General features: G+C 45.3%; 1 protein-coding gene across 3 annotated transcripts in view; it reads right to left on the bottom strand.

The window, feature by feature from the left end:
- Nucleotides 1-9,138: 9,138 nt before the first annotated feature.
- The window catches only part of plxna2 (plexin A2), a 224,199-nt gene continuing 210,969 nt past the window's right edge, over nucleotides 9,139-22,368 (bottom strand). For all 3 annotated transcript variants that reach the window (XM_034295893.1, XM_034295894.1, XM_034295895.1), the window contains exons 27-32: nucleotides 20,375-20,474; nucleotides 16,598-16,788; nucleotides 16,256-16,425; nucleotides 15,799-16,011; nucleotides 15,333-15,483; nucleotides 9,139-12,916 (exon numbers count right to left, since the gene is read on the bottom strand). In XM_034295893.1, the coding sequence (XP_034151784.1) occupies nucleotides 12,821-12,916; nucleotides 15,333-15,483; nucleotides 15,799-16,011; nucleotides 16,256-16,425; nucleotides 16,598-16,788; nucleotides 20,375-20,474 (921 nt within the window). In that variant the 3' untranslated portion in view covers nucleotides 9,139-12,820. The remainder of the gene's footprint in view (nucleotides 12,917-15,332; nucleotides 15,484-15,798; nucleotides 16,012-16,255; nucleotides 16,426-16,597; nucleotides 16,789-20,374; nucleotides 20,475-22,368) is intronic.

Below are 22,368 nucleotides of genomic sequence, written 5' to 3'. Positions count from 1 at the left end.
CGTAAAACACAAAGATGCTCTTACTCTGAGCATTTGCAAATCCATCTATACAGTTAGCAAAATGTAGCTTCAGTAAGTGTCTTGCTCAGTTCGTTTTTTGACACACCTCACCTTCACTCTGTTCTCCTCTACAACTCCTCTTCTGTCTCGACACCCTCTCAACCCCCACCTCCCCCCTCCCTGGGGAGTGGGAAACAGGAGAGGAGAGGGCACACTCTGTAGGCCCATAACCACCACTAATTGGCTGTGATTTGGTGGCTGGGTCGGCAGACATCTTGAAGTGATTTATCTGTAGTCTTGTAGAGGCTCTGGGCCTCCCTTTGGACCTGAAGTGTGAGCTTCAACCCAACAGGAGAACAGGAAAGCAGAGAACAAGGGAAACGAAAGAAAGAACAAAACCGAATGAGAGACACGAGATGATCACGAACATCATATGAGCATTCATAACTTCAGTTTACTACACGCCAGCTCAATATTACATGCACTGGGCCCTTGGTATGTTATGCCACATTCTGTCCCAGTTAACAGTTTCACTATACAGTAGATCATACATCAAGACAATTACATTTGTTTATGCACACGCATAGTGAAATACTACATGACGTATAAAAGCATCATTTATGCAGACATTGGTTTAGGATGGATTTGCACCCACTGGGGCAGTGTTGACTACAGAAGGACCCCCCCCCCCCCCCCCACCCCGCAGTTCCAGCCGGTGAGTGACAACGGACAGAAATGCCTGTAACTCCCCTCGTGGCTGCGTTGCCAGATCAACACATTTGGGATTAATTCATGAAGGAGTGCCCAGATGGCTCTGATTATTCCACTGCTGGATGGATGGATCCATATTTGGGAGCCTTTCTACTAGAGTTATGTAAGTCACACTTTATGGCCAGGCAGTCGATTAGGCCTCATGTAAAGTAACTTTAGATTATCTTGCAGTTCCGGTTGCAGATTTAAATGAGCTCCATTTCACTGTGAAGACGAGGTCCACAGTGACTACCGTTCTACACAACCGTGACATGGGAACAGTTTGGGTTTACCGCAGGGTTTAGTTTTATGGCCTGAAAGAGTCCCTGCCCATAGCCTATTGCATGACATTAACTGGGATTTGTTTTACAAATGTGTGTAATACCTGAGTTGGCCACAAGATGACACCACAGGACCATGTTTCAAAATCAAATCGCAGCTGACAGAAGGCCCAGGCATTTCTGGATGACTCAATACTGCATTCTCGTGGTCATTCTAGGAATCATGAACCCAATCTCTCCCCGGCTCTTTTCCCAGTCACCCAACACAACCAAAACACCAGGAAGTGTCCATTCAGTTTTATAAACCATAACCATTGTCACCGGATTAAGTTAGAAACACTGACATTATTTCATGGTTTGTCAACTATTTCCACACGCTTGTATTGCCTAAACATCTGTTACCATGGTTACTCCATGGCTAATCCGTGCGACTGTCTCTGCGGAATGGGATGTTGAATGCAACTAGATGGAAACATGCCGGTGGTTTATCCTGTAGATTGGATGTAAGGGAGGAACAGGGCAAGAGGCCTTCCTATGTGATCTCCAGTTTGATACATTCTCTGTGGCTCATTGCCGTAACCTTTACAAGGGGATTGATCACAAATGACTAAAAACCATGGTGCCAATAATTGTAGTAATACATTTTTGGGGAAAGGAAATATAGAATTTTGGCCATTTTGGTCATTAATGACGTGCATTTGTTTAGTAAATGTAACATTTAAAAAATTTCCACAGGCTTTTTACTTCCTCTTTATGACAGATGCCAATCATTTTGGGAGGTGAATGAATATGCAGCATTGTAGCAATGTGAAGGGCCCAGTTTACATTCATGGTATACACAATGTTTAAAGTGCAGTGTACATTCATACAAGCATAGCTCTTCCTATGTTGAGAATGCAACAGTCCTTGACTTAAAAGGCATGGTTGGAGTGTGTTTGTAGTTTTGGAGTGGGGGAAAGAGTGGAGAGGGTGGAGGCAAGGAGGGGGTGTGGTGGCTCACCTCAACCCATCTCTGAAGTGTTGCTCTAGGCTTGTGGGAGAGGAGAGGTGGGGAGAGCCGCTCCGCTCAGGTCCTCTGCATCAAATATTAATTCCACAGAAACTCCTCAGCCTTAAATAATTCTCAAAGAAGTGTGCCGAAAGCGAACCCTTGCTACCCAAAGCACGTCTACTGTCTGGACAATGGATCCAAGGGGGCACAGAGGAGAAAAATAGAGGGAATGAGGGAAAGCAAGACAATGACAGACGAGAGAAGAAGAGACAGGAGGGCTGGGTTCAAATTGCTTATTCCTGGAAACAGGCCGGAAAAGAGGAAAATTAGGAAACTACTTACCTGTTATAAATACATGTCTGTGCACTTGGCACACAGGGCTCATCTAGGGTAGGACAGGAATAGTAAACCTGGACAACAAGATACAAAATACAGCCCAAACCTGAAATGCTTACGTGCATGGTGATGATGGGGCAGCCATGGGTGACAACAGAGACACCAGAGCCATGAAGAGACAAGATAAATATATTTCAGCAGACCTACAAAGACCATAGAAAAGGAAAGAAATGTCTCCCATTATGGAGACTGTGATAGCATGGAGATAGCGACTGAATGCGTCATTTAAAATAATGAAATTGGTGTGACTTCATCCTCACAGAACTTAGTATGACATTACTCTAACGTGGTGTTCATCATTAATTAACTAATTAAAAGTTAGACTAAGGGAAATTACATTGCCTAGGGCCGCTCTTCAGATACTGAGATTAGTGACATGTAAAATGACCTTTTATGTCAAGTCCTGGCATGGCATGCCCGCCGTGCCAGTGAGATCCAATACCCTCTAGAGCATAGACACCCGTGTCGTGTAATTGCTCTCACCTGTGTTCCTGATCACAGGTGAGAGTTCCTCCTTCCCTGGTGTATCTTCTCAGTCTTTGTTTTGGATTCTATTCCTTTTTGTAGTGTAGTTATTTTCATGTTTTGTGTTTTAGTTCTGTTATGTCTTAGTTATTTTATTGAAAGACCTCCGTTCTTCCTGAGCCTGTGTCCTGCCTCCTACATGCAATGTTACACTGTCATTTGAGGAAGTGGTTCCTATTCCTGCCCAGTTCCAAGGCTTTGTATCGATGATTGCGCAATTTATCACATTGTCTTGCAGGAATTTGGGACTGTAGTCATTGCAAATCTGATTGGAAACATAAAGCCAACATGAAATCAAATAGACGGTAAACTGTCAAACTACCCCTGATCCACCAGAACCTTCTACTAATAACAGACCGTCAAACTACCCCTGTTCTAACAGAACCTTCTACTAATTACAGACTGTCCAACTACCTCTGTTCTACCAGAACCTTCTACTAATAACAGACCGTCAAACTACCTCAGTTCCGCCAGAACCTTCTACTAAGAACAGACTGTCAAACTACCTCTGTTCCACAAGAACCTTTTATAAATTACTGTCTTCATTCCACTAGAACCTCTCACAAATAACAAACTGTCAAACTACTCCTGTTCCACCAAAACTTTCTGCTAACAACACTGTCAAACTACCCATTCCAACAAAAACGTTTACAAATAAACTGGCTACCGTTCTACCAAAAACTAAATGTTCTACCAATGGGTGTCTCGGTTCCAGTCCCCATCTCTGACCATACATTCTAATGGAGGTCTGGAGAATTTTGTAAAAAAGTGGGCGTTCCATTTCAAGAAAACCTTTCCCCATATACCTGCCGAAAATGTGCAATACTGTATGTAAACTCGCAAGTCGGTTTTACCTGTTTGATTGCAAACACCTAATCGAGGCAACACTGGTTAAAACAGGTATCCATTCCTTCTTAGCTACTTCTGACATTAGTGATGATCCCTGGCTCAGACACTCTGTCACACAACACGTTTGCCTGCCACATCATCAACTGTGAAATCAACTGACAGATTATGAAGAATTTCGTCTAACAGAGTTTCTATTGGACAAATTCCATAAACGCACCCCAGGCTTTCCCAATTAGGGATCCTTGGTTCCTGACAAGACTAAGCAGGGGGTTATGGGACGAGCGGTGTTTCAACAGTAATTTCAAGGCAGACAACCTGTGCTCCAATACCGTGATGAACAACACCACATACTGTACCAAAACCTCGAAACACCTCTAATGTCCCCCGCCAGGACACGATGGTCATCCAGATGTAAACTTGCCGGGGTCTCGCTCACTTAACCTCACCACAAGCACATCAAGTGATCCAGGGTAATGTGAGGCCGTACTCGTCCCCAACTCAGACACGCTGACTAAACAATCTCTGCAGGCCGTCTTTGTATGGCATGGCCTAACCCTGGCCAATGCAGCACTGATAGGCCTGGCTGTGGAGAATCACCATCAGGAGGAGGCTTGCATCCAGAATTGCCCCTTATTCACCCCGCTGGGCCCAGACGACCAGTCTGGGTGGAGGATTGAGGCATGAAGGGAATCTGACGTGATTATCTGAATATCAGCCTGGGGAGTAACCGTGACAACGACTGCCTGTGTGGGGTAGGGGGAAACACTGGCTGTTTCGGATGCCTAACATCTGCATATGGAAATGAGGAACTGTCGTGTGAAATTTGTCAGGCGTTTCTCACCTGCGACTATGACAGCGTGCTGGAGTGCGCGAGTCTGTTTGTGTGTGTGTGTGTGTTTCTCTCTCTCTGTAAATGTGTGTTGCTCAGAAAGAACTACGCTGGCACTTTTCTGCAGTAAGCCCAGATGGCAGGGTAGAGCCGGGGCCACTGGGTCATGTGACCCGTCACCCCCTCTTAGGCTTTCAGGGACTCACTAAAGCAAAGGACACAGCTACATAGAGGCACGTCTGCCTAAACAGGTATAAAGAGGAAGGTAGCCAAATATTATGCCATTGACTTCCTGTTGTCCATCTGTGCCTACTGTTTTAGGTCCCTGTTGGAAAAACATAATGAAGGCTTTTCTTTTCTTTTTGATGTCAATATTGTTTAGCATCTTGATGGTATACTTCAAATGCGAGAACATTTTCCTTTAACTGAGGTAAATTTTGTTCAAAGAAGAACAGTTAATCAAGAAATGCGTGTTTTTCTCAAAAACATGTTGCGATTATTTGTGCCCATAGAAATGAAGTGCTTATCCATGACTGTTTCACTGGGGTTTAAAAGTAAGGTGACATACATGCCTGTCATGTTCTCAGTTGGGTTACATGAAACATATATGTAAAATGATGAGAGCTAGGATGCGTTTGTTCGTCTTTTACTCAGCAGTTTCATGTCTTCCATTGTCTAAGTGACTCAAGACTTTTCTCTCTTTAACTTTCCCAGTTTCTTCATATGTCTTTATGACATTTCTTGTAGCTATCTAACAATATATGAATGACTTTCTGTTTAACACAAACACTTTTGCACAATACTGTAGATTAAATATATTATTTTGTTTGAGATGGGACATATTTAGCAAAATGTATCAAAAGTAAAAGGTTTACCGTTTCCAAATATGTAGGTACCTGACAATGATTCTGGGAAGGTCGCAGGCTTTCCTTAGCAACTGAAGGAATGCTCAAGGGTTATGAAGACAAGAAATATGGTTGTGGCGTTCAGAGTACTAGTGGTATGAAACAATGTGCTCATTCTTAGCCTAAACATTTAAACACTGCGTTAGTGTCAGCAGCTTTTACAGTTTTGGACCTAGAGGTGGCAGCGGAAGTATAAGTATGAAAGATGTCTAAAGTTGCTGCAATGCTTTTGGCAGGTGCACCAGAAAAGTGGTCTTTGTCTGAGTGTATATCTCTACACTTAACATGTTTGTTTATGTTGAGTACATAGGTGTGTGCTGACATCACATGCATTATTTGTTTACAGCATTTTATTTCTAGTGCCTACACATCCGTTTGTGTGTGCTTGTTTGCGTGCATGTTTGTGTGCTTGTTTTCCGCGCATGTTTGTGTGGAGCGGGCACGTGCTGCTGGGGGGAGCATCTGACCTGTGAAATATGCAGAGTGCACACATGTACTCAGCGTGAGATTCTCCCCTGGCCTCCCACGCTGAGCTGCGCTGCTGAAGGGAGAGACAGTAGCAGGCAGGCACCAGGAAAGAAGGCTGGAGAGAGACAGGGTTGGAGAGAGAGAGGACTGGGGAGACAGAAGGTTGGAGAGAGAGAGGACTGGGGAGAAAGAGAGGGCTGCAGACAGGGGGGGGGGGGGGGCAGGGGGTGGCCGGGGAGCAGCAAGAGTGACAGCCAAAACAGCAGGACACTATAAATAGACCCTGTGCCAAAAGCTCATGACACCTTGATTCTCTTTCTCCTTCACACGTTCTCTGTTTTTCGGTCTCTCTCCCTGCTGTCACTTTCTCTCCTTCATTCTATTTTCACTCTCTAAATTACTTATCTCTTCATCTGTGTTGTTCTCCCTCGTTACTCAGTCCTTCTCTCTCTCTGTCGCACAGTCTCCTGGCGGTTCTCTCGGTACATGTTCCTCTGTCTGCGTGGCCTGTCACACCGATGTTCTTCTCTCCTCCATCTCGGTGACGGGTGAGGTGAGAGGAGCTTCATGAGGACCTTTTCCTTTTCAAACAAAAAAGTCCCTGGTGACCTATCATCCCTTTTAAGTGTTAGTGAGAGTTGATAGCTACGGACGCTGCAGTGAAAGAGTCTTATGCAAAGTTAAACAGGCCAGATCCACTTCCAAAAAGCCCTCAGATCTGAGTGCTTTTACTGAAAAAGCCGTGGAATACACAGAAGACTTATTGTCAGATAGTGCAGCTGTTTGGTTTTGCTGTGCAGCACCAAACATTGAGCGGTTATGGAGAGTGTCGGTAGGATATACAATTATTAACAACACGCTGTTTCACAGCCACTGCGCCCTTCAGAAGAACAGGTGGCACTCCGGTGACTGGTCATAGGTGCGGTGTGCGACGACGCGCCAGGACGACGCCAGGACGATGCAGACAGCAACAACAAACAACTTCGTGTGACAGCCCAGCAACTGGACAGAAGAGCAGAAGCGGTTGGTTTGGTTTCACATTGGAATAAATATCTCAGACATCAAAAACTGGGTGAAGGGGACCTGCAGTAACCTAGCCCTTTCTGCCAATTTGCGTCAGTTATTTCCCGAATTTGTCTTGTAATCCTACCAGGGAATCCCACCCAGAACGAATGGGATGTCAGCTTTATGCAACTTCCTTGTAAAGGCATTACAGTGCATTAAGTCCCATGTGGGTTTCAATTGGTCTCAGTAGTACAGGATTACTGCGCTTCAGGGATTAGACCTCCCCTGAAGTAAATACAGGAGACAGGAGTAGGTTTGGCCCAGGGGCTGGGGGATCCGGAATTGGGGAGGGGGCGGTGAGACCGGGGCAGGGGCGGCTCGCAGAGGAGCTGGGATTGGCAGACAGAGGTTGGTACCTTGGGCTGGGGTATTGGGGATATAGTGTGTTTGGTCACACCCCAGTGAATTAACCCTAAACACAGGAGTCAGGGGGTGGGGGCAATGGATGGGAGATAAGGTTGGGATTGGCTGGACTGGGGAGAGGTGTGGATCTAGGGGATATGGAGAATGTCTGAGTCCTATCCCACTGAGGATCAGCTAAGAGCTGCTGACAACAACACCTTCAAAGCTCCGCCACACAAAGCCAGGTCAGATAAACCAGTGCCAATTACCTCCATCCATACCTCAAAGTGCTGGGGGAAAAACCAGCAACACTGCCCCCTGGGGGACAATTCCATCAGATGCGCTGGGATTAAGATGCCAGATTTTCCATCAGAAAATGAAATGTGCCAAATGTGAATGAAGGACATTTTTGTGGTGTAAGAAACAAGTATTTCTTTCATTTGTAAGGAAAAGGAGAACCTTCCACCCTGTTCTGCCACCCCATTTGTCCATAATGATGCTGTAATTGCCACCATACAACTCAACATGTCTGGAGTTCCCTCAGATGTTTTACATATTCTCATAAACGCCAAAGAACAGTCGGAATATTCATGAGGATGGATAAGGATGGTCCTCTGGTCAGTATTTACTGGGTTATGACTGCACCTGCCTAGCCTGCTAAATATGCAATATTGTTGTTAAAGACCATTCTATGCCATTTTTCTAGCACTGGTATTGGTGAAGGGATAAGCTGGACAGACAGGAGCAGCACGATCGCCTTTAAGTTTCAGACTAGCCCTCAGCGAATGTCTCCCAGGACCATCCATTACCATTCTATTGTGACTCTTCCATCCGTGTTGGTGAGGATGATTGTACAGACTAATCTAATGCTGCTGCATGAGGAGAAAAATGTTTGCTCTTCCCCAATATAAAATGCAGGTCTGGGTTATCGTGTTAGTCTAACCACGGCGTGTGTTTGTCCACTGAAGGGTTATCTTGTTAGAGGTTAAGCAGCTAGCAGTGTGCAAATCCACTGGTTGCAAGGTTTAGATTTCATTTTAGGATTAACCTGGGCTAAATGCAATGAATCAGATAGAAACCCTTGGTTTAGCTGACACAGGGCAACTGGCCTGGGGAAAAGGTTCACATTGGCTAGGCTACTCTAGGATCTATCACGGTAACCTTTGTGTCCACCCAGATGTAACGTTTCGCACCGCCCTCACCATAATCATCAATACACCTATGCATGGCACCATCTTCTAATTATATATCTCTTATGTACTTTAGTTGGATTTTTTTGGTTTGGTTGCTCATGATTTTCATAGTCAAATCTACGAAGGCAGAGTAGTTTTTTCTAATGTGAATCAGACAATTGAGGCAGTGTTTTTCAGCTCTATGCATTTTTAACCAGCAAAGTTTATTTATATATAACAACAGTACAAAGTGAATCCTTGGCTTGCAAAATAGGTGTGCTTCATATTTACAATAGGTACACAATAATATATTATCATAACAAAACCAAAGCAAATAAAAAAAAACATGAACAACTTATTTAAATACTTTAAATTTTCTTACAATTTTCACAACACTTTTATAAAATAACAAGACAGACAGCCATTATTATAATTTTCTTCATCAGCCTCATTGGTATTTACTATATTACATGAGTCCAGTGTCTACAAAGAGTTTCCTATATTGTCTTATGTTTAGAATGGAAAAAAGAATATTCACTTCATATTCCATGATATTTTTGACTTGAAGAGTATAATAGTTATCTGATTTTAACTGCGCTGATTGATATAAGGAGAAAGATGTTTTTTTTTTTTGTGTGTGTGTGTATTCAAACATGCCAGCTAACCCATAACCACACCACCTACAAAAACATGTAAGCCAAGAGCAGAAAAGTGCACAACCTATTTTCTTCGATAATTAGGTTCCAACTCTTCTGTAGTGGAAATTAAGTTGCTCTTTAATATTCTTCTTTTAAAATGTACTGAATCAGCTGCAACATGTCACAGAGACAACAATGAAACCGGCTGGGAAATATATTCTGCGCTGCAGAATGGTAAACAAAACATAATTATACAAACCAAAGCTCATTATTTTGGATTGAATGTCATCATCTTCTTCCAATAAATAAAAGTGTACAGTATGAAATCAATGTGTTAAAATCAATTAAAATCCCTTTCCCAGATAGAAGATGCAGACAACTGTGCAGATTAACAAGATGTGTAAACTTATTTTCTATTGACTGTTGATTTACTGGTGTTATGGCATGCTGGGCAGAAAACAAGTTTGGATTCAGAATAATGGCACAGAAAAAACAGCGAATTGAAGTTAATGTAAAAAAAAAAAAAGAAAGACAAAATGAAAAAGCTTTATGAACTGGTCCCTTAAGAGAAAAGTAAAAGTTGTTTCATTCAAACCGTGTCCATCTATTCCTATAAGAGCATAGCGGACCAGCGACCACGACACAGAGTTCATCACGGGGAATATACATCACACTAAGTGTCCCGAAACATGAGAAGCACCAGGACACCAACAAGCAATAAGAGACATAAAAGGTGATTCTGCTAGCTGAGGTGTAGAGGAAGAAATATGGAAGACAGCACTGTCCGCGGGAGGAAGCTTTATAATGATGTTTGACTGTGTGTCTGTTCCTTTGTGTGTGTATTAAAAGTGTACCTAAAGATCTCCTTAGATGGGCAGGAGTCTCTGCTTACCGTGGGGTCAACAGACATCCCCACCCAACCCCCCTTGGCTGGACACATTAATACAGTGTCAATCATCTGGGCTCCGTGCATTTCTCTTCGCCTGTTTTGATGTGTTTTTTTCCCCCCACATCTCCCGATCAGACTGTGCACACGACTACACTCAGATCAAAGCACCGCTTCAAAGCAGGGAGCAGGAAACTAAAGCTAAAGGGGGTTTCTCTCTCCCGTTTCTGACTGAGCTCTACTCTTCAAACAGCTCTGGCGAGACGACCGAAGACGTGCCACACTGTACCGTAGCAGACCATAACTTCTGTTCACGTCTTTATCCTTCTCAGGCAAGTCTTTACTCACGGCGACATCCCAGGTACAATATCAAAAGGACAGTGTCAAATTCAACCAAATGGAGCCAGCTGAGGCGGCGGATTACTGTTGAAGTGTAGAAGGAGAATCCGGAGCACTCAGTGGTTTTATGGTTAGTTAATTTGGTGTTCTAAGGCCACAGAGAAAAGAAGCACCTTTCATCCATTAACATTGGTTATGCTTTCTCCATCCATAAATAATGTAATTATACTGTACACCTTTAACACAAACTAGTTTCAAGTACTTAATGTAAACAATGAGCAAACGAAAAGGGCGGCTGTCACCAATCCAGAAGAGAGAATCTACAGTATGTGGCCACAGAGCTAGGATCAGGACGCATACGTTTCCCTCTTAAAACCTCACTGAACAACTGTCTATCAATCCTGTTATTAATGGGTTAAGTCCAGTCCAAGGCAGTCCAAGCTTACTGCAGATCTACATGGTGAGTGAACATGCTTTACACATACTCGATATTCTCTTGTGGTCATTATCCCTCTTGCCAAAAAAATAATTTAAAAAAACCAAAAAATAATAAAACAATTTCTTTCGACTAGTAACTATTTTACAGAGACGTACCTAATGCCTGTTCAGAAGCTTCCAGTCACATGAGCACCTCTCTGCAGGCTATCCACTTGAGTTCGAGGGCTTGGCTGGAACCATATGTAAAGCATTAACCGACTTCGACACATCAGTGAATCATTTAAAATGACAGGATCTTTTGGCACTTAGTCAAACGAGACACACACAGGCTTCATCTTATTGTCTTTCAGAAAGACGTTGTTGGTAGACCGTTTAGGTAGACAATGAACATCCACTCGCAATCTGTCGCTAGCCATCTCCAACTATCTTGATCCATTGGCACTTAAAAAACAAACACTTCTTCTGACATGTGATACAATGCATGCAATTTTACACACACACACACACACACACACATTTGATCCAATCCAAAGTGATACAAACAGTGGTTATACTGTGTAATAGAGTGTGTTCACCATTATTGCCGACCTAACAGCCTCAGTCCCCTAGAATCTAGACTTCGGTATGTTATGGTATTTCTACGTTCCGATGGCTGTAGCCACGGCAATGACAGCTACAGACTGTTTAGTTCACATGGAGATACAGGATATGGTAACAGGTTAAATAACAGTGGGAAGGGCTTGGACGGATAAATGTTCAGTACATGTTCAGTTGGCCATTATACAGTTTCAAACCAACGGACTCCCATTTTGTTCAGAGAACAAAGCCAAACGGAAATGAAAAACATAGATCTTCATTGTACATTCACATACATTGACGTGTCTAAATCAGAACATACAGTACATACAAATGATGCTATACTGCCAAGGAGAGTCTTACAGACACCAGTACACTGGTGCTGGTTTTGTCCTTATAACCTAAATAGACTTCTGGTTCTCTCCTCTTACCAAGCAGGGTACATGGAGTTTGGGGCGGATAAGCATGCTGGTTGAACTTTAACCCCTTTTAGGGGAGGTCCGTGCTGAGTTCCATTCACCCTTACGTTGAGGACATGTTTTGTTGGGTTTTGTACATAGGTTATGGGTTACAGTCAGAGATGGGTTCTGATGAGTATCATGTTGGTTACGAACGGTAAGAGCTGCAGAAGACATGACAAAGCACAATGTCCTCAAGAGGGCCAGGCCACTCAACAAGATGTGTTATAACACAACCTATGTCTTTGACTTTGTACAGAAGAACAATGTCCATATGTGTAACAAGGAAGATGTTTTGACTGCAACTGATAAGTTCAAAATGTACACGTACAAAAATAAAAATTTGGAAGCAAAACTCAGGAACAATATCTCTGCAATTAAACATGAGAAGTCTTTTATCTCCCTCCCTCTCGTTCTTTTGTCCACGTTTTCAGCAGACACTGAGAACAAATCTATTGGATGTGCCCTCTGTTCAGTATCTTAACATATCTATTCTTCAGGGCTATACACACAACACTGACTGCCAAAACAAAAATAATATCCACTGGAAAGGAAGATGCCCTGTGGCCTTTCCGAAGATTTGTGGTGAGATAGTCCCACCTTGTCATCATCCCTACCGTGAGACATCATCCCTTCTGAGAGACATCATCCCTTCCGAGAGACATCATCCCTTCTGAGAGACATCATCCCCACTCATGTCTCCAAAGCCTGTGGAGTCTTTCAGTGAGGTGGTGGCCAATATGGCATAAGAGGAAAATAAAAGAAAACTGTTTTGTTTCTGGATTTTTAAAGTTCCCCGCAGCCTGCTACATTTAGCTGTCCCTTCCGCGGTGAGTAACAGGACTGTTGGTTGGGTGGCTGTGGTTGACGGACATCCCTGGCTGGTCCAGTCGTCCAATCCTGTGCTCTGTCTCAGCTCTCCAGGGACATAGCTGAGATGAGCTGCTCCACCTTGTAGGCCAGACGCTGTTTCTTGGCCTGCTCGTCCTGCTCTAGTGCGGTGGTGATCTGTCACAGGGAAAGACAGGAGGGCAAGAATCAATGTCATAAGTCCAACCTACTATCAACCCCGTGTCCGTTTCACACACAACCCAGGGAAGTCAGTTTGGTTTGGGGAATGACAAAATGTTACCTTCACAAAATATTACATGTGGGCAATTTGAAATGGTCTGTGCTTTTCTTAAATGCCCAAGACGGGTGTATCGACCGGCGCTGAATAACTGCTGCTCTGAGTTGTCCACAACCAATGATGACTCAATGGCTTCCAGGGGAACGGGGTCATACTAAAGACCTCCAGGGGACTATGACCACCTCTTAACATTACGTGGAAGAGAACAGTCACACGGGTCAAATCCTGAATGAAGTCGGCGCCCTTAAATGTCGCCCCCTGGTGTCCCAAAGCAGACGGAGTCGGATGTCGCACGTGGCGTCGCACAGTGCAGTGTTGTTCTAATTTCACACCAAGTGCCAAAGTCACCAGCTGAGCCACACAGGACTCCCGTGTTTGTCGGAACGGCCAAAACGTGTGAGATTTTCATTCCATGAATATAACACGAAAGGGCTACATAATTGTCGGTGGGAGACAGTGGCACAAAACCCTTCCCAGTTTCCCTGTTTCCATCTTACGTTTTCCTCCCACCGCGGAAACGTGCCGATCGCGAGGCCTCGTCCAAAGGCGAATCCAACAGGCACACGGTGGTCTGCAGTGTCACGCGGAGTCACATGACGCGCCTCGCGTGCCGCGGAGTGACATGGAGGCGGCCGGCGGGCTCTTCTTCATGTTCTCACATCCAACAGCGGGAATAATGCCTAATAGGATTCTGGGTAAGGGCCACGCCACACACCGGATCAATACCAAGTGCTGCTGATCAAAGGTAGATCAATGCTAATGCAGCAAATCACTCCCTTCAAGATGTCAGAAACCTACTGCATTGTACCATGTCAGAACTGGCTTATTGGACGAGAGGGACGAACCGTTCCCTTTCGGCCCCCTCAGGAACGTTCCGTGTTCTCATGGCTGGCCGTAGGACGCCTTGTGCTACAATAAATGTTGGGGACATTACCGAAGAATGGTTTGGGTATGTTGGTAGTCTGTCCATGGCTCCAGAAACTGCCTGCCTGGCTGCCAGTCCGCTCCCCCTCATCTGACTAAGTGCTCTTAGAGGCTGGCGTAGCAGAGCCCAGCGCAGACTCTCATCCCCCTCTCCCTTTCCCCTTAAACCAATCTATTATTAATCTGCTGTGCTGTATGCAGGTGGAGGTCCCTTCCTTACTCCCCAATCCATTTAGCAGTATGCTAGCTGTTAGCCGGCCATAGGGGCCGCAATAGGAGCCAGGCAAGGACCAGACAATAGCCGACGGCCACCGATAAGGGCCAAAGTACTGCACTCAGGAAGTGAGAGAGAACAGAGAGAAATAGTGTGAGTGTGTGTGAGAGAGAGAAATCTAGGGAGAAGAGTATGAGATGAAAGTGTACATAAAGTAGGAAGAATGTGCTGGATAGAGCTGGATAGAGTGGGACATAGCAGATTCAAGCTCTTAGGGTAGGGAGGACAGGAGAGAGAAAGAGGGAGGGGTGAGAGGCAAGAAGGAGAAAAGAAAAAGAAAATCAGAAGAGTGGGCTTCTAGTTTTGTGAATGTGGTCTAATAGAAAGGTCAGACTAATAGCTCCCAATGGAGGTGCTGACATTACAGACAGAACTTCTCCATTACAGATTCTCTCTCTGTCTGTCTCTCTTACTTCCACTCCTGTTTATTTTCTTCTTTTCCTTATCTCTCTCCATCTGTCTCTCTTTCTTCCACTTCTCCTGCTGTTTCTGTCTCTTCTCTGAGACATTAACCCATCCCTCCCTGTTTTTCCTTAACCTCTCTGTAATTTTCAGTTCGTTTCTCTCTCTATGCCTTTCTGCTTGGTTTGTATCTCTAGCTGCTTCTCCATGGCTCTTCCCTCTTTCCTTTCACCCTCCACCACCGTCTCAGAGAGACCGAGAGAACAGGGCGGTTTTCCTTCACCCCACTAAGGAGATAGAGAGACAAGCTGAGCTGCTTACAGCCCGTTTGTATCGTTCCTCCTCACACCACAACACACACACACCAAAACACACTCACGCACCACCACAGCACCTGTTCCTTTCCTCTTCACACACACACACACACACACAAACACCCAGACACACACACGCTCACCCAGGACGTATGGCTCTTAGGATGGGCTGTGAAGTGTGTCGGAGTGGACGGGGGGATTCTTTGGATGAATACGATCACATCCGACGCGTTGCAGAATCACCCTACATTTGTCACGACTGACCTTGAGCTAGTCTTGACTGAAGAGGATTGTTTATGAGGCCGCAGCCCAGACGGGTTATTAGAACATGTGTAAACATGCTGTTTGTGCGTGTGTGTGTGTTTGTGTGTCAGGACCCACCTCCTCGCTGTATTTGGAGACATAAGAGTAGATTTCGTTGAGAGCACTGAGCATGTTAAACTCAGTGGAGTGGAGCCTGGCCTGCTCTGCCAGGTAGGCGTTCATGTCCTGGTCACTGATGGCCGGTAGACGGTTAATATCCGCGTAGTACCTGAAGCCGCACACAGGGGGAGACACTCAGCATCACCATTTAGAGACCACTTAACCAATACTGGAACTAATTGGTGGAAATAACAATACTGTCCCCAGGACCAAAAGTGTTTTTATGAGGGTTAACCAGGAAAAGGATTTAGAAATGTGATATGTTGTGCGTGCGAAACCCCTCATCACAGGACCCAGGGTTCATCTCCAGACGCTCGCCATTTTCACAAAATCAGTTACCCTACAATTAATTAATTAGTGTCTCAATGAGGCGCGAAATACCCACCGCCCCGGAAAAGGGAGCCGTGGATTGTCTCACTCTTACCTCTCCACCCAGCTCTTGTAGTTGGGGATGTCTTTAGCGTAGAGCAGCTTGTTGGAGGGCGAGTCCTTGCCCAGGCGGTGCTCAGAGGTGGAGCAGGAGTCCATGAAGGTCTGGGCCACCACGGACAGACAGGCGTCTGTGATGCTGCTCTTGTGGATGTCGAACACAAACTGGGGGTTCTTGATCACGTTCACCCAGAAACGCAGTGGGAGACTGGATGGGAAAGGAGGAAGAAATGAGTCCAAATGTTTCCTTCTGTGTTACCAATGCAAGTGAGTCACACTGAGAATCCACACACTATCAGTGCTTTATATCTCTCCTGGTTCTGGGTTGCTGAAGTGCTGGCTTCAGAGAGGACTTTGAGGCCCAGGCTCTGATCCAGTTTAGAGTTCTGTTCCTAACTAACTGATACACACCCCATAAATCTTTCCTGCCCTACGTCCCCCAGCGTTCTCACCAGTTGCTTTTCCATGTGTGGCGGACATCTTGGTCGTGGATGCCGTGTTTGTCCGCCTGCTCGTCCAGGAAGTCAAACATGTATTTGATGGCGAGGGGCAGGGCGCTTCCTCTGTGGACTGTACTGAACAACGTCTCAAACAGGTCGTCCACAAACTTCTGGAGTGTACCCTGGGTAAAAACAACGGACACACCAGGTCGTAAAACACCTCTACAATATTTCCTAAGTGAATAGCAGATAAGGAACCTGTCACAAAAGCGAGCTAAAGAGGGGACTTGTAGATTGGGCTGTTACAGGTGAGTCTGGTGGTGGTGTGTGTGTGTGTGTGTAAAATGGTGTTACCTTAGTAGCAAGCAGCCTGGTCAGATAGATCTCAGAGACCATCTTGCTGCCGCGGTCGCCCTCCTTCTGGTCTCCGTGCTCGTGGTTCTTTACCAGGTGCCACACCTTCACCCCGCTCTCCAGGTCCGGAGTGATCATGGGGGCACGGGAACGCAGACTGTCTGGACTACCTGTGTACCGGAAGGACGAATCTGGGGAAACAGAGACAGAGAGAGAGCGAGAGACAGAGAGAGAGTGGAGGCAGAGAGAGTGGAGGCAGAGAGAGAGTGAGAGAGTGGAGGCAGAGAGAGAGTGAGAGAGTGGAGGCAGAGAGAGAGTGAGAGAGTGGAGGCAGAGAGAGAGTGGAGGCAGAGAGAGAGTGGAGGCAGAGAGAGTGAGAGATTCCATTGTCAATTCCATGTGTTAAATTAGGAACTTCCACAGTGACATGCACACACACGTCCGTCTTCCTCCTTTGTAGCCCCGTTCCAAAGCTCAACACCTCTGGTCCCCCTTAAACCCTTCTGTAAAGTCTAATGCATGGATCATTTCATATGAGCTTATCGGAGAGGACATGAAGGAAGAGGAGGCTTGTCTGTATGTTGATGTTGAGGCATGTCTGTGGGCCTTCAGGAACACCACACCAGAAGGATGAAAGAAGACACGCACCTCTAATATTACATTACGTCCACAGACTGAGAGGAGTGAGTCAGGGCAAGCTGCCCAGTGGCCTCTCTCTCCACTACCCCTCTCTCTGAATGAATGTGTGTGTGGGGTGTGTGTGAGCTGTGCCTCTTCTTGGCTCATCTTAAAAGTAGTAATGTCTATTTCCTGCTGTTGCCACGCTGAAAGAGTTCCAGTCACAGTCCTAATCAATGCTTCAGAAGATCTCTAATATGTAAAGCATTCAAGTCATCTCCCCATTCACCCTCTCCTTCTCTCCCCCACCTTCTCTCCTCCCACCTCTCCTTCCCCTCCTCCCTTCTCTCCTCCCACCTCTCCTTCCCCTCCTCCCCCTCCTCTTTACTTTCCTTTACTCCTTTGACACTAAGGAATGTCAATCTTCCTTTTCTCCTCTTTCCTAATTAGCAGTTCCTTACTTCCCAGCGGTACATCAGTGGGTGTGTGTGTGAGGTCTGGAGGGACTCCAGATCAGTGACAGCTCCCTCTCACCTGGCTTCAAAGGGCAGTGCCGGACAACAAAGTCTCTGAGTGCTAAAACGACTTACGGCTCTAAGTGGTATTTTCTAAAGACCAGCAGCAGTCTCTGGAAGGGCCACTGGGACGTTTGGGTCTGGGGCGAGGGGGAGGGTGTGTGTGTGTGTGTGTGTGTAAGATTCCCTTTGTGTGTGAGAGTGTGTGGTTTGAGTATGCAATTGTCTCTCTCTGTGTGACAGTGCAGTGAATTGAGGTCTCAAATCCCTTTTTAAGCTACTGGCAACTGCCCCCCCTCCCCTGAGATTACCACCGCCCCCTCTTCTAGGTAACCACCACAACAGACTTCAGTGGTGTGTGTTTGTGAGAGTGTGTGTGTGTGTAGTGGGTTATTGTGGCCGGGGGGCTGCTGGCACAGTGAATTGAGGCGAGATGCTAAGTGATGAACGTTAAACTGATATGAATCAATCAGCTGGGTGTCGGGGCACATCTGTGCCCGCTGTGCCAGGCTGTGATTGATGGGGGACTGGGATGAAGCTAGAGGACGAACAGCTGTTTTCTAACATTGCACTGCAAAACACACACACACACACACACACAGACAGGGAAAAAAAACATTCAAATGAATAAAAGACAGAGCACCCCTTCCCCGTCATCCTCATTTCTATTTCATGAGATCGGTAAAATATTCAACAAAGCCGTTGTATTAAAACAGATTGAAGCAGCCTTTGTAACTATGAAAACTCATTTCCAACCATTTGTAAACAACCTCTGAATGGAATAGTGTGCATTACAGGCTACTGACTTAAGCTAATGTAATGTAGCAGGCGTTAGAGATACGCCTGAAACTACAACCCCCACATTCTGGTCCAGACAAGAAAACAAAAGACCTGGTAGATGTTCTCTTCTGTACTTTTCAACTAATCCAGTAAAAAGGAGGAACAGGGTCAAGTGTTGCCTTGTTAATATCCAAAAGTGGAAAACACCAATCAGGGTCTTATTTTCAGATTCACGGAAAACCGGAAAATACACTCGTTGTTGACATTGCAGAGGGTTTGACAGAGCAATCATGACCTTTAATTATTTTAGATATTGTAGGTTGGGAATTCATCTCAAGATTCCCAGTCAATATGCTATAGTGTGCTACTGGTGTTAATGGATTGCAATGTAATACTCCTTTATTGGTTGTGAAGTCATTATTGCAATCTCAGCCTCTCTACAATAACCAACATTCTTCTTGTTTATGAGGACTTGGTAATGGTCTCGCTTATTCTTTATGAATTAGAAATAGTCTATATGACTTCTATTGCACATTACACATTAAACCTCTTTGTTTTTTTGCGTTTGTCTGGATCTAATTTAAATGTACAGGTATTTTAGTGGTTGGTTACAGTAAGTAGTGGGTGTGGGAGGGGTGGTGTTGAGGGGTGGTGTTGATGAGTGGTGATGTCGAGGGGTGGTGTCGAGGGGTGGTGTCAAGGGGTGGTGTCAAGGGGTGGTGTTTGGGGGTGGTGTTGATGAGTGGTGATGTCGAGGGGTGGTGATGTCGAGGGGTGGTGTTGAGGGGTGGTGTCGAGGGGTGGTGTCGAGGGGTGGTGTCGATGAGTGGTGATGTCGAGGGGTGGTGTCAAGGGGTGGTGTTAAGGGGTGGTGTTAAGGGGTGGTGTTAAGGGGTGGTGTTAAGGGGTGGTGTTAAGGATCCTGGCTCATTTGGTCATGAGTCTTCAGGAGACTGACAACAACCTATAGGGGTTCTCATCCAATCCAAGCCCTGATAATTGTCCAGCCGCGCTACGTGTTTTGCTTTTCTATTGGTGTGAAGTATAATTCACAGTGAATAATTAGCCAATCTCACGCTGCCGTTGGCTGTGGATCTCTGGGTCTGGGGTTGGGCACGGGATCAAAAAACAGGCCCTGTGTGAGTGTTTGTGAGAAACCATTACACTCTGGCTTCAGGCTCAGTCTGGCATTCTCATTATTATGCTTGACGGTAAAAACAAACACCCCTTTCCATGCCTCCCGTCGGCCCTCTCCACTCTCCCCCTCTGTTCCTTTATCTCTCTACACACCTCACTTCCAGTCTCTCCATCCCTCTGCCACCCCTGTAGTTTTTGGGCAAACTGCGGCAGACACCGGTGGGAGGGGAGCGTACTGTGAAGGATGCCTCAGCAGCATGAGCTCTTCCAAACAGAGCTGGCCCTAGCTAGGAGGAGTTTATTTTGGCTTCGGACAAAATAGTCTGCTAAAACATCCACAAACTAATCTGAAAGTATAATGTGTTTATCCGTTCTACTCACACCCAATCACAGGCTTAACAGTGAAGCCTTTCATCTGAAAACCCCTCCTATGCCCATTTCATTTCTCAGGTTTGTTTAATGGCTTGACAGTGACAGGACTAGCACAGACTGTACAATAGAGATGGACTCCGCACTTAACTTGGAACTGAAATAGGTGTCAGTACTGATTTGGGGTGGCGGTACTGTTTATTTTAAGTTGCAGGAGCTCCACGATAGACTACATTTGAGCTGGTTTTCAGTAAGGGGATTGGGAGCTACTGCAGTAAGCCATTACTCCGATCTGTGGCCTCAGTCGCCAGCAGTGGACTGGCTATAATGAAGATCCATGTCATTGTGTGGTACTTACCATATCTACTGATGGACGTCCTGGAGATGCTAGCTGAAGGGGGGATGTTGTAGGAGGAGGTTTGTTTAGGCACCAGAGCCACGACACAGCGGTCAGACACCTGCGCCAAACAAAAGACAACACATCCGGTCAGATTCCTGCGGGCACAGACAACACACATACTATACGCAGCGTTTGACCTCGGCCGTTGCCGTAGAAACATCGTCAGACACTTAAAATCTACGCCAATTAATCAATCCCCTCGGTCATTTGTACTTGACCAACTTTGAGAAACATATTCTTTTATACGTTGGGTTTCCGTATTGTCCTTGGCCTTCTGGTACACAGTTCACAGGAATAATAAAATAAAACCTAAACAAATAATGGCAACTCGTCCAACAATTAACGTTTAACTGCCAAACAGTTTTACACCAACACACTGACAACAAACACATCTGTTCGTCTGACCATGGCAGTTAAACCCTAACCATTGCCAGGCTGTTGCTATAAACGAAGGGGTTTGCTTACACTGCATTACATTATACGAGACGCATCGAAGGAGTTTGCTGTGTAAACTTGCATATATCGATAGCTCCTTTTCCAAGGTAGTGTGCGCCACATTTTTGATAGAACCCCACCATGGAGTTTTGCGAGGGTAACGACAATTGTGTCAGGACCGTGTCGAGTTTCTGGGCCGTCCACGTGCACATCGCTCCATCATCCTCAAGACTGACGGCCACATCCTGCGTGGTGCATCTCCAACACGCCAGGGTGAATTCCAACACTGGAGATGATTACGCAAACCAGATATGTTCATCTAGCGTTCTATTCTCGCTCTCATAATGTAAACAAGCCCTTTGTGTGAACAATATTGACAGTGATGGTTTACATATACACAATGTTTACATTCTTTCATTCCATTTCTGTTTTATTGAAGTTATTTGTTTTATACAGTTGGGGAGAACAAGTATTTGACACACTGCCGATTTTGCAGGTTTTCCCACTTACAAAGCATGTAGAGGTCTGTCATATTTATCATAGATACTCTTCACCTGTGAGTGACGGAATCTAAAACAAAAATCCAGAAAATCACATTGTATGATTTTTAAGTAATTCATTTGCATTAAATAGCATCACAGTTGAAGTGTACCTATTATAAAAATGACAGACCTCTACATGCTTTGTAAATAGGAAAACCAGCAAAATCGGCAGTGTATCAAATACTTGTTCTCCCCACTGTATATTCTACATTTAGATGGACAGAGACAACTATAGACACTTTGGACAGTCTGAAAAACTCTAAAAGGGCAACTATATAATGGGTCTTATTAAGCTTTGAAAGATACCATATATACTTGTTGTTTCTGGTGAAACGTTTCTAATGATATGCCATCCTCTTGTAACACTTTCACCCTGTACTCGGTCACATTCTCTTCATTCAGAATCGTCCTCCACTCTATTAGAGCCCTGTGGTCTCTGAAGAGCGTCTCTCTGTAAGAAATGACTCCAATGCCTCTGTGATGACTGTGCTTGAGATTATCCTCACTGTCATCCCCATCAGTCCCCAGCCATCAGGGAAATAAGGAGGGAAGGAGGGACGGCAAGGGGAAGCCGCTAGAAAGCCGGGGCTAAGGCGGAGCTAACAGAGTGAGGGCTTCCCACTGGCATGTTTAGTGAACAACCACCCCCGCCTCATTGTCATCACAGTGAAGAAGAAGATGTGAGGAAGGTAGAGAGAGAGGGGGAGAGAGAGAGCACGCTGGAAGACTCAGCCCTCCCATTCAGCTTAATTGTCTTACGCATTTTTCTCCACAGGGTTAAATTATGCAATCCCCCAGCCAAGAGACAACCAGGTATGAAATACAAAAATGTGTGCGCTTTGGCAAAAGGCTTTTTTTTTTTTTTAAGTAAATACTCCGCCATTCCTATCGGAAGATGAAAACATCTCAGGCTTCTCTGATATTTCCAGCCTGCCCAGTGAAAGGATTGGAGTTTTAGAGAACAACAAAGCCAGC

This window comes from Esox lucius, chromosome 12 (assembly GCF_011004845.1).
Source record: "Esox lucius isolate fEsoLuc1 chromosome 12, fEsoLuc1.pri, whole genome shotgun sequence".
Lineage (NCBI taxonomy): Eukaryota > Metazoa > Chordata > Actinopteri > Esociformes > Esocidae > Esox > Esox lucius.
Note: the sequence above shows the minus strand (reverse complement) of the source record. Positions and strands in the feature narration are given on the sequence as shown.